At 35.3% G+C, this 13,208-nt stretch overlaps 1 protein-coding gene across 1 annotated transcript in view; it reads left to right on the plus strand.

Annotated features, from left to right (window-relative positions):
* Positions 1–13,208, plus strand: part of ANKRD30A (ankyrin repeat domain 30A) — a 212,921-nt gene that overhangs the window by 99,134 nt on the left and 100,579 nt on the right. The window contains exons 48-54 of the mRNA XM_024346307.3: positions 295–356; positions 1,806–1,896; positions 5,400–5,428; positions 5,522–5,594; positions 9,623–9,651; positions 9,750–9,822; positions 12,071–12,132. Coding sequence (XP_024202075.3) covers positions 295–356; positions 1,806–1,896; positions 5,400–5,428; positions 5,522–5,594; positions 9,623–9,651; positions 9,750–9,822; positions 12,071–12,132 — 419 coding nt within the window. The remainder of the gene's footprint in view (positions 1–294; positions 357–1,805; positions 1,897–5,399; positions 5,429–5,521; positions 5,595–9,622; positions 9,652–9,749; positions 9,823–12,070; positions 12,133–13,208) is intronic.

Below are 13,208 nucleotides of genomic sequence, written 5' to 3' on the forward strand. Positions count from 1 at the left end.
ATACTTTGTTTCACAGGAGAATAGGATATGACTGCTTTGTGAAGAGATAATTCATACAAGTTAGTTAAATTTCTATTTTTCTGCATTCTAATGAAATAATGTTAATTTTCAGACTCTTTAGGTTTGAATTCTATTGGAATGACTATAGAAGTAGTCATTGTAATCAACAAAAAGAATATACGGGCCACAGAGGAAAAACCACAGATTCGTGAATGAAAGTAGATTTGTATATGTTTTTAAAATTTTTAGTAGATAAATGATCTCATGAATGTATCTGTGATTAACCTTTTATAGGTGAGATACTCCCATCAGAATCCAAACAAAAGGACGATGAAGAAAATTCTTGGGATTCTGAGGTACCATGTGTTGTTGATTTTTTTAAATATTAGTATTGCATGATATGAAAACATAAATCAGATGCTTAGACTTTATTTTCTCACCTCTGCATGTGTCACCCCCAAATTATTTTTGATATTTTTCAGTATATGCTTAATGGAGAATCTATGTGCTAAGTAGATTACTGCTTCACAGTGAAATTCTGGGAATTTGTACGATTAATTTAAGAAGCCAAAGTGGTATAGTGTAAAAACTAAGGCTTAGAATTCACTAGAAATTCACATGGGATCTGGAGTACGTTTGTCTAAAAGCAAAAGAATTACACTGAGTCCAGCTATGGGCAAATATATGATTCTGTCTTATGTCTAGAGGTACAAAAGTTCTAATTGTATTCATAGAGAGACACTTTAAACTGCAATATTGTAAAAGTTGGGACCTGAAAAGTTAATGCCTGGGACTTGAACGTATTGACATATCTTTATTGTTCAGTATAGATCTGAAGGAACATTTCAGCAGAAAGAAAAGCATGAGGAATAGGAAACCTTGTGGGAGTATAATAACAAGAGTATTGGTTGAGTAGTCTTTTGAAAAACGTAAATTATATTTTCACAAATAGAACTCCTTGAGTCCCCCTTATGGCAGTCAAGCTGCAGCAGCATGAGCGTCAAATAATAGTGATGTATTTTAAGGTCACAACGGCGGAAAGACATAGAAAGTATCTGACCTCTTAAAAACAAGCAGCTGCTGCCTGATGGTAACAGCAAAGGGTGGAAGTCAATAGGTAGATTTTATCTGACATTTTATTAGACAAAAAGACTTTAACACTTGTTTGCTTTCATTTAGATGTGACATAATTTTTTTCTTACTGCATTTACATTCTATTCAAACACTTTTTCTCTCACCAAAAATTTTGTCAAAAACATGTTGCTTATTTTAAGTCCCTGTTTACCGAAAGAAAGCAGCTTTTTCAAATTCTGTACATACATTCTATGACAGACTCTAAAAGTTCTGTTCGTGACATGCATGATTTTTAACACTCAACAGTTCTATGATCGTGAATATTTTAAATGTTTAATGCGGTATGTGTCCTGGCAAGTAGCAAATGTGTTGTATTTTGTTTGAAATGTCTTATTTATTTTTGATGAGGACTAGAACATAAGTTAGATATTTTTAAGAGAGATACTTTTTGCAATATGCACGAGTGAATTTTTTTGTGAAGGTGATTTGTTTTTCCTGCTCAGTCACCGAGTTAATGGCCACATGAACGTAAAGATGAGCTTGATATAGAGAGGGTTATGTGAGGTTTTCTATCAAAATGTGTTGGGTTTCTACATGTATCTGCTCTTAAGTCGAATTGTTTGCAAAGGAGGAAATTGTGTTTTTAAAAAAGAATTTAATTAGGAAATTTTGATACTCTTCATTACTAGGATCTATCCATTGAAATTACTTATTGCTATTACTTTTAACAGAGTCTCTGTGAGACTGTTTCACAGAAGGATGTGTGTTTACCCAAGGCTACACGTCAAAAAGAAATAGATAAAATAAACGGAAAATTAGAAGGTAAGAACCGTTTTATATTTAAAAATCATTTGACCGAATATTTCTCCAAACTGATGAGGAAGCATATCCTCTAGTAGCTGAAGAAAATTACCTCCTAAATGCAAACCATCGAAAAAAAGAGAAGTGCAATGGTCATAAGCTATGTGTCTCATCAGGCGTTGGCAACAGACTATATTGAGAGTGCTGAAGAGGAGCTGAATTATTAGTTTAAATTCAAGATATTGCAAGACCTGAGGAAAATGAGAAAATAAGAAAGAAGAAAGTAGTAATAGAGCAAATGAAGACTGAGAAAGACAGAGCGTACGGATAGTACATGAGGGAACAAGAAGCAGGTTTATGTAATGGAGGATGATAAAATGAAATGATTGTTTAGGAAAAGATCGGGTATGGTTAGAAATTTGGGAAGAATATAAAGTGACCTTCTAGTACCAAAATTTACCAGAGAATTACAGCAAAAATATTCTGACTCTTAATGTCTTTCTCACTGGTGGGAAGCCATTAGGGATGGAAGCACCTGACCATGGAGAGCTGTGTTCTATTTGCAATAGGTGAGAATAAGCATATCTGCACGGCCACACATGTATATAATTTGTCATATACACTCCGTATAGACCAGAGGTTTTCAAACTTTAGAAAGTCAGCTGAAAACTTTGTTAACAATTCACACTGAGATTCAGCCGACTTGGGATTCTGCATTTTTAAAAAGTTCTCAGGCGATGCTGATGCTGGTGGTCCTTGGACGTTGCTCTGGGTAGTAAGAGGAGAGGCCTTTTGTGGGAAAAATGTGGAAGAAGAGCAACTGGATAGAAGGTCAGGACAGAAAAGGTCAGGAGAAAGCATTATGGTGCTCTTAATTTTGAGGACGTTTTTAGTCAGGGGAGAAGAAGAAAGGGGCAACGCAATAGAAATTATAGGTGGAAGATACTACCACTCAACAAAGTAAAAGGAAAGAGTGGGAAAAAATAATTTTAACAGGTGTCGAATGGGAAGAATCAAGAGCACAAGTCTAGTGATTATTTTTGCTAAACAGAGAGATTGTGAGGCAGGAAGCAGGGGACAAGAGAGAAGCCAACCAGATGATTTTGGATTTTCTACGAAGGAAAATGGAGTGAGCTCACTTCGGAAGCATTTAGAAAAGATTTACTGCAGACTGTTAGAGTGTGGGTGCTCTGGAGACTACTGGAATCATGAGGATTACTAGAATTGGACTAAACCTCAGTGACTCACTAATAATCTTTATTAATATGAGGCATCAATATATAGATATATATATATAGATGTATGTATGTATGTATGTTTTTGACGTTCACAATTTGAATAAGATATACTTGAATGTAAGAACCTTGGCTTTATTTTTAAGGAAGCAAATTGTGTTGGTAAAATTGCCATTTTATAAAACCTCATTAGTAAATAACATGCCACACGAAACCAGACTAATTTTAAAAACCATAAAACTCTGAATTTATGACTTGAATACCTAAATTGTTGTTATTCGTAGGTATTTTACTGATTTTAACATAGAAAATGTTATTAATGTTTAAAAGTCTGTTGCAAGTAAATTTAAATGAAATACATCAATATTGAAAGCTTATTAAATTTGCCATTCCTGATGAGATTTGTACATCTTCCTCCATGAGTGGATTAAGAGATATTGAGATGACTAAGCTAGAAATTACAAAAATGTTGGCATACTATTCCAGTATATGGGTATGAAAATCAAGGAATATTTATATTTAAAATTATGCTCTAAGTATATATCCAAGCAGATCAATTCATAACACTTTTTCTGATGTGATGTCAATTCAACATTCAGCTGAACTCTTATCCGAACTGTGTGGCTTCTCAATGACAGGACATATTAAAGAACATGATGAATGTTTGTAATGCAATGATATAAATTATTATAATGTGTTGCCTTAAAGACACATGGTGTAGCATTCTACGTTCAGCTTTTGCATTTATTTTCTCAGTGTCATGATTTGCTCCTGTGATTCCAGATCAGTTTTCTCCTTAGCAGTCAGCATATACATATTGGTATTAACACTTTTTGCAAAAATCATATATAAATGGTTGTACAGTGTTGTTGTCATTCTACAGCAACTTTTTAATTTTTGTTCAGCGATTAGCTTGTTTTTCATTTATTTTAAGATTTCAGGCCAGGTGTGGTGGCTCACGCCTGTAATCCCAGCACTTTGGGAGGCCAAGGTGGGTGGATCACGAGGTCAGGAGATCCAGACCATCCTGGCTAACATGGTGAAACCCCACCTCTACTAGAAATACAAAAAATCAGCCGGGCGTGGTGGTGGGCGCCTGTAGTCCCAGCTACTCCGGAGGCTGAGACAAGAGAATGGCGTGAACCCGGGAGGCGGAGCTTGTGGTGAGGCGATATTACATTATTGTAACGTTGAAATATGCAGGTGAATGGTATCTAAAAAGCCTCTGGAAGTTTACTTCTAGTTTTTGATACTTTCACATTACATGTTTTTTCTTTTTAAGAGACAGAGTCTGGCTCTGTCATCCAGGCTGGAGTGCAATGGCATGATCTTGGCTCACTGCAACCTCCACCTCCTGGGTTCAAGTGATTCTGGTACCTCAGGCACCCAAGTAGCTGAGATTACAGGCATGTGCCACCATACCTGGTTGATTTTTGTAATTTTAGTGGGGACAGTGTTTCCAAAATAGTGATTTTGGCCAGGCTGGTTTGGAACCCCTGGCCTCCAGAGATCCGCCCTCCTCGGCCTTCCAAAGTGCTGGAATTACAGGCATGAGCCACTGCACCTGGCCTGTATTGGTTTGTTGATGGGTACGCTTGGACCTTTTTGTATAAGTGGATCAGGAAATTTTAAGAGGACTAAACTAGAGAACCCTATGAATGTAAAAATACTCGTATTTCACAGAGGTACAAAAATGAATATATTTATTAATTTTTATTCTATAAGTAGATATGCTGCTGAATTTAGAACCTTCTCTGCAATGATAAGTACATTGTACCTTTGAACTCTCATCACACATTTGCAATTCCTAAACTCCAGGACAAATTGAAGAACATAATAGCTACATGTATATATTGACATAAGTGATTCTGACGTGTTTCCTTAACAATATGCCATAGCATTCTCCCATTAGCTTAGTCATTTATTCTGTTTTGGTGGGGTGTGGCATGACTTGGTCATCTTGTTAAATACAACTTCTTTCCTTATATGGCCGCTTTCTCTTACTGATATTAGCATATTTCTGCTTTAGTTATTGTCACCTTAAATATATTTTCAATGTTGAAATCCTCACGGCATGTTTGATGAAATCTAGTTTTCAAATTTTCTTAGGTATATTTCTGTCACGTTGGCATGATAACAAATGCAATAACCCCAAAGACCCCAAAAGCTAGTGTAATCCCTTTTGCAATCCAAGCATGAGGATTCATCTTCATGTTGACACTGCATGAATGTTCGGTAGGCTTTGTCAAGCTTGCATACAATCAATTATATATGTCCCTTTTCTTTTAGAGTCTCCTGATAAAGATGGTCTTCTGAAGGTAATAACTTTTATATTTTTATCTTGAGTATTAACTACATATTTTATGAAGTATACATTGTATATTAATTGTTTTGTTTCCAAACCCATTTAGGCTACCTGCGGAATGAAAGTTTCTATTCTCACTAAAGCCTTAGAATTGATGGACATGCAAACTTTCAAAGCAGGTAAATTTTGTAATTTCAATTTTACTCTGGAAAGAAGAATATTAAAATATTAGAAATGCTGCGAGACTTTTCATTCCCAATGTTGTTTTCTATTCATAATTCGACGGGAAATGTCGATACAAATAATGCCAATGTGAGTATTTCTGTTTGAGAAAATGCCATTTACAAGCCTAAGATTTAGAGATTTAGAAAAAAAATTCTGCTTTACCTCATGCGGTTCTACTTTAATGTCCTGATAGGATAAAGTTTCCAATTTGCAATTTCTGTACGCGCTTGGTTTTAAGGCAGGTGAATTTTGAGACTGTGAAATATTTGCAGTGGTTCAAAGCTGATTGGAATTATGATCTTTACTTAGAAGAAAGTTTCACTTGCTGACATGACAGTTGTGAGTGTTGCCACTCTGAGAATCTTAATAAAATCAGTTTTTTTTTTTTGATTAGATGACTGTATGTGTGTGTGACTTATAATTTTAAAAAATAAGTCAAGCAATCATTACTTGATGACTCTTGGCTAGACACGGTGTTTTAGAAGAGTGACCCCAAAGCATTTGGCCTTGGTGTCTTTTAATGCTACTGTAATGAATTGCCTAGAGGTACAAAAGAGCCTGAATTAGTTTTTGTTGTCATTCCCATGAACGTTTACAACATTTTACAATAGGCCGTGCACGGTGGCACGTGCCTGTAATCCTAGCATTTTGGGAGACAAAGGCGGGCAGATAAGTTAAGGTCAGGAGTCCCAGACCAGTCTGGTCAAATTAGTGAAACTCCATCTCTACTAAAAATAACAAAAAATAGCCGGTTGTGGTGGTGGGTGCCTGTAATCTCAGCTACTCTGGAGGCTGAGGCAGGAGAATGGCTTGAACCTAGGAGGCAGAAGTTGCATGAGCCGAGCTCGTGCCACTTTAGCCCGAGTGACAGAGTGAGACTCCATCTGAAAAAGCAAAGAAATAAAAACACAAAAGCTCGCAACATATTTGTGGTTATAGACTATGTGTAGAATTTGTTTTCATGTCTTATAGGCTACGTGTAGAATTTGTTTTCATGTCTTAAATTTTCTTCTTTTTTTTTGTTTGTATTTTTTTCTTCAGTTTTTTTGTTTTGTTTTGTTTTTGTTTTTTTGAGCTCGCCCAGGCTGGAGTGCCGTGGCGCGATCTCGGCTCATGCAAGCTCTGCCTCCCGGGTTCACGCCATTCTCCTGCCTCAGCCTCCCGAGTAGCTGGGACTCCAGGCGCCTGCCACCACGCCCAGCTAATGTTTTGTATTTTTAGTAGAGACAGGGTTTCAGTGTGTTAGCCAGGATGGTCTGATCTGGATCTCCTGACCTTGTGATCCGCCCGTCTCGGCCTCCCAAAGTACTGGAATTACAGGCGTGAGGCACCGTGCCCAGCCGATGTCTGGAATTCTCAATAAATAGTTGTACACTGTACGTATTGTCCTGGAACTTCCTTGTTTGCTTATCGAATATTTTAGATGTACTCAATACAATTAGCTCTGCTTTGATTTAAGGCCTCATAGTTTGCCATGTTAACTCTAAAACACATTTAATTAGACTGTGTTTCCTAGCCACTAAAAGTCGACATTAAATGGCAGCTGATATCACAGAGCTTTTACTGAAGTGGGAGTATTTACTGCTTCATCCAATGTTAGAAATTAAAATGAAAATATTTAAAATACACGAATTGGAAAAGTCCTACTTTCCAATATGCATTACAACGGTTACTCGTTAACCATGAAAATTATGACATTGTGACATGTCATGAGTCTGAAAAATTTTAGTTTACACTTTTTAGAAAATATCAGTAAATAGGAGAAATAGGAACATTATTATGTGAACTATTAGGCCCCCGGTGTATTTGTTGAACTTCAGAGATGCTCAGATCAGAAGTTAGAACAGGAATTTTCAAAAATGCATAAGGTTTTAAAGTGCCAAATAACAAATGGGCTCTTGTATATGAAATAATGTCTGAAGTTGCACGTCTGAGTCTTTTTTCTCTTTTTCTTTTTTAAAAAGATATAAATCAAACAAAATCAAAATTTTGTTTATTATGAAAAGAGTTGGTTACAGATTCATTTTGTGTCTCATGGCACTGTGCTCTCTTTTTCCCTAGAGAGGATCTAGACTTTTCATCTGTTTACATGGGAAGAAGTAGTTCAGTTCATGATCACATTTCTCATATAAATTGTGTAAATTCTCCACGGCTTCACATGCTAGTTCAGAAGATATTAATGCCTTGAGAATAAACCATCTGGTTGTAACTCCAGCAGTTTTATATTTAAAGTATACCTAATATAATTGTCAACCACATTACTTTAGAAAACATAAACAAAAGATAGTTACACATATTTATTTAAAAAATGGTGACCGGGTGCGGTGGCTCACGCCTGTAATCCCAGCATGTTGGGAGGCCGTGACTGGCAGATCACTAGGTGAGGAGATGGAGACCATCCTGACTAACACGGTGAAACCCTGTCTCTACTAAAAATACAAAAACTTAGCCGGACGTGGTGGCACGCATTTCTTATAATTTCTCAGGCGATGCTGCTGCTGGTGGTCCTTGGAGCTTGCTCTGAGTAGCAAAAGGAGAGGCCTTTCATGGGAAAAAAGTGGAAGAAGAGCAGTTGGATAGAAGGTCAAGACATAACAGGGTCAAGAGAATGCATTATATTGCTTTTATTTCTGGGTATGCTTTTAGCCAGAGAAGAAGAAGAAAATGATAAACAGAAATTATAGATTTAAGATACTATCACTAAACAAGGAGAAAGGAAGTGTTGGACAAATAAATTTGAAACAGTGTTGGATGGGAAGAATTCTTCAGAGTTAGAGGTTTTTTTATATTTTCTATTTTTTTTTTTTTTTTTTTAGTAGAAGCATTCTAGGCAGGTAACAGGGGACAAACAAGAAAGAATGTAGGCAGGTAATTCTGGAGACTCTGAGAAGAACAGTTGAGTGAACTCACTTCAGATTCATGTAGATTATTTGCACTCCAGAATGTAGACTGTGGGCACTCCAGAGACTACCGGAAGCAGGAGTCCTACTAGAATTGGGGACACCACAGTGACTCATTAGGTTTCTGTGTTACAATCAGGCATGACAAATACATATATTTTGTTGATGTTAGCTATTGAAATGAGATATATTGGAAACTAAGAACACTGGGTTTATGTTTAAGGAAGTGTGTTGTTTTGGTAAAATTGCCATTCCACAAAAATTTATTATAGACTAATGATACACCGAACCAGACGAATTGTAGGAACTGAAAAAATACTGAATTTATACTTGAATAATAAGATTGCTTTTTAAGATAAATATTGTGGTGTCTTAACAATATAAAAAAAGTTCTTTATGTTTATTTAATCTATTGCAATAAATTTTTATATAAATATGTCAATATTGAAAGCTTAGTGTAGATTATTTCCATGATGAGTTTTACACATCTTCTTGCATGAGTGGATCAAGAAGCATTCAGATGGATAAAGTAGAGGATACAGAAATATAGGCATGTGATTACACCGTATGGTTATGGAAAAAAACGAATATTCATATTTAGTATTATGACCTAAGTGTATATCCAAGCTGATCAATTCATAACACTTCAGTGACGAGATGTCAGTTCTACATGCGGCTGAACTCTCATCATAACTATATACCTTTCCGAAGATAGGCTATATTAAAGAACAGGATGAATGGAATAATATAAGTGATTCTAATGTGTTTCATTAAGTACGTGGCGTAGCATTCCATGTTCAGCTTTGACATTTATTTTCTCATATCAACCCTTTTTACATGTGAAACACAATCTCGCTTTTGAATTCTTAGCTGCATGATCTGTGAAACCTCTATTTAAATTTTCTTCAGTGTATTCTTGTCGTGTGTGTGTCCTAAACAAACCAAAAGAAAACTTTCGAAATCTAAAGTATTCATTCTCCAATTGGAGCAAGAGGAGTCAGTTAGATACTATCACGGCATTCATTTGTGGCTGGCTTGTCATATTTACTTATGATTGATGATAAATCTCTTTTGCTTTTTAGAGCCTCCCGAGAAGCCATCTGCCTTCGAGGTATTTAGTTTTATGATTTCATTTTGAATGACTTATTAACTATGTATTTTGTGAAGTATACATTCTTCATTAATCATTTTGCTTCCAACCCCATTTAGCCTGCCATTGAAATGCAAAAGTCTGTTCCAAATAAAGCCTTGGAATTGAAGAATGAACAAACATTGAGAGCAGGTAAATTTTTCAATGTAACTATGCAAAGACCAATATTTCAATATTGGACATTTTGATGGTCCTTCTATCCCCAATGCTTTATTTTTTTCAACTTTGATGAAAAGATTTGATCTAGGTAATGCCAATACTGGTATTGATGTTTGAAGAGCTGGTATTACAAGCACAGTAATTTTCAATATCTTTTTTTTAAAATGTAGCCTTAATCTCAGATGTTTCTACTTTTGTATCCTGAAACTGTAATGTTTTCTATTTTGAACTTCTGTATTTCTTAAGGATTCAAGAAGGTGAATGTTGGAACTCCAATTTCTTTTTTTAGCTCTTCGAAGCTTGATTCAAATACCACGGTTTACTTCGGGGATCCCATCTTTTACTGATATAACCCTTGTGTTTTAACATGAATTACCTTGTTTCTGGTATTGTCACTTTGAGAATCCTAAGAAAATCAGTAACTCGGACTAGTGAACTCTGTGTGTTTGTGTGTGTGTGTGTGTGTGTGTCTGCGTGTGTGCCTGTGTGTGCCTGCGTGTATGTGTGGTAACTTTACCTTGTAAAGATGAGGAAAGGAATTATTCATTTCTTTGTGAATATTTGATAAACACACTTTTTCATGAAACTGTGATTCTGAAGCATTTGGCTTTAGAGTCCTTTTACACTAGTACCATTTATTGCCTAGAAGTAACCAATATTCTAAACTATTTTTAGAAACTCTTCTTATGCATGTTTAAACATTTTACAACATGTGTGCGTGGTCATATTTAATATGTACAATTTTTTTCAACTTCTAATGTGTACACGGTTGTAGAGTGTAATGTTCGGCAACATTCTTTTTTGATCAGCATTATAATTTTTAGAGACATCCATAAAGGACACAATTAATTGTGTTTTTAAATATTAGGTTATTTATAAAATTCCAGTGTATGACAGTACCATAGTTAATTGCACAATTTTTATGCCGATAAGTAATAAATAAAACTGAAAACATGCAGATTTGGGAGTCTTTAAAAAGTTAGTTTTATCTGCTGATTTCTTAGTCATTAGAAACTAAAAGTAAAATATTTAAAGTATTTCCTTGTGCAATCATACACTCCACTAAGGATTTGAACTGTGCCCCACAGCTTCTTAGAGCTATGGTGTGGCAACACGTTAGATCTCTGAAACGATCCAGGGTACGCTTCTAAAAATGAGTGAAAATGGTGACTTACCAAAGTGTGATTTGAGTTTCTTGGACCCTCTGCATGAATTGTGAACATGAGCTACGCTGAGATCACAAGTTAAATTTACTTTTGAAAACCGGGTATACAGTTGATGGATGTCAAATGATAAACGTATGCATAGTGATGAAACGGTCTTTTAAGTTTTAGTTGTGCACGTTTGCTTTTTTTCCTGAACCTGATTCAAATAGTTGTAATTTGTACTTTGTGCTGATAAAGAAAACTGGACGTTATTTTTGGTATAAATTCTTTTTCTGTCTTATGTCCCTGAGAACTCGTCAAGACTTGAGTGGGCCTTGATTTTATCCTATTACATGTGGGAACATTAGGTTACTTAAGGCAATTATATTTTCCTATACATTTCTGATGTTTCTCCAAGGTGTCACAAGCTGACTCTGAAGATATTGTTGCATTAGGGAAGAAGTGTGTCATTGTAAATGAAGCAGTTCTTAATTTATACGCAATAAAAGTTTTTTAAGCTTATCTTCCTAAAGCATAGACGCACGCAAAACACACTGTCATAGCATACTGAAATGTAAAAGGGTCGGACATATAGTTGACTGACATCAAAAAGTTAATATTTCTAAAGCATCTTATTCATTGAGAAATCATCTTTTTTGAAGAACTGTGTAAGAGAGATTGCTGAGTCAATCAACGTAAGTAATACTACCAAATAAAAAGTAACAAAGAAATGAGAGATGTTAGGTAATTACAGTTTTCTGAATGAACAGGAAACCTAGGGCATACTTTGTTTCACAGGAGAATAGGATATGACTGCTTTGTGAAGAGATAATTCATACAAGTTAGTTAAATTTCTATTTTTCTGCATTCTAATGAAATAATGTTAATTTTCAGACTCTTTAGGTTTGAATTCTATTGGAATGACTATAGAAGTAGTCATTGTAATCAACAAAAAGAATATACGGGCCACAGAGGAAAAACCACAGATTCGTGAATGAAAGTAGATTTGTATATGTTTTTAAAATTTTTAGTAGATAAATGATCTCATGAATGTATCTGTGATTAACCTTTTATAGGTGAGATACTCCCATCAGAATCCAAACAAAAGGACGATGAAGAAAATTCTTGGGATTCTGAGGTACCATGTGTTGTTGATTTTTTTAAATATTAGTATTGCATGATATGAAAACATAAATCAGATGCTTAGACTTTATTTTCTCACCTCTGCATGTGTCACCCCCAAATTATTTTTGATATTTTTCAGTATATGCTTAATGGAGAATCTATGTGCTAAGTAGATTACTGCTTCACAGTGAAATTCTGGGAATTTGTACGATTAATTTAAGAAGCCAAAGTGGTATAGTGTAAAAACTAAGGCTTAGAATTCACTAGAAATTCACATGGGATCTGGAGTACGTTTGTCTAAAAGCAAAAGAATTACACTGAGTCCAGCTATGGGCAAATATATGATTCTGTCTTATATCTAGAGGTACAAAAGTTCTAATTGTATTCATAGAGAGACACTTTAAACTGCAATATTGTAAAAGTTGGGACCTGAAAAGTTAATGCCTGGGACTTGAACGTATTGACATATCTTTATTGTTCAGTATAGATCTGAAGGAACATTTCAGCAGAAAGAAAAGCATGAGGAATAGGAAACCTTGTGGGAGTATAATAACAAGAGTATTGGTTGAGTAGTCTTTTGAAAAAACGTAAATTGTATTTTCACAAATAGAACTCCTTGAGTCCCCTTATGGCAGTCAAGCTGCAGCAGCATGAGCGTCAAATAATAGTGATGTATTTTAAGGTCACAACGGCGGAAAGACATAGAAAGTATCTGACCTCTTAAAAACAAGCAGCTGCTGCCTGATGGTAACAGCAAAGGGTGGAAGTCAATAGGTAGATTTTATCTGACATTTTATTAGACAAAAAGACTTTAACACTTGTTTGCTTTCATTTAGATGTGACATAATTTTTTTCTTACTGCATTTACATTCTATTCAAACACTTTTTCTCTCACCAAAAATTTTGTCAAAAACATGTTGCTTATTTTAAGTCCCTGTTTACCGAAAGAAAGCAGCTTTTTCAAATTCTGTACATACATTCTATGACAGACTCTAAAAGTTCTGTTCGTGACATGCATGATTTTTAACACTCAACAGTTCTATGATCGTGAATATTTTAAATGTTTAATGCGGTATGTGTCCTGGCAAG

The sequence above is a fragment of the Pan troglodytes genome, chromosome 8, assembly GCF_028858775.2.
Source record: "Pan troglodytes isolate AG18354 chromosome 8, NHGRI_mPanTro3-v2.0_pri, whole genome shotgun sequence".
Taxonomy (NCBI): domain Eukaryota; kingdom Metazoa; phylum Chordata; class Mammalia; order Primates; family Hominidae; genus Pan; species Pan troglodytes.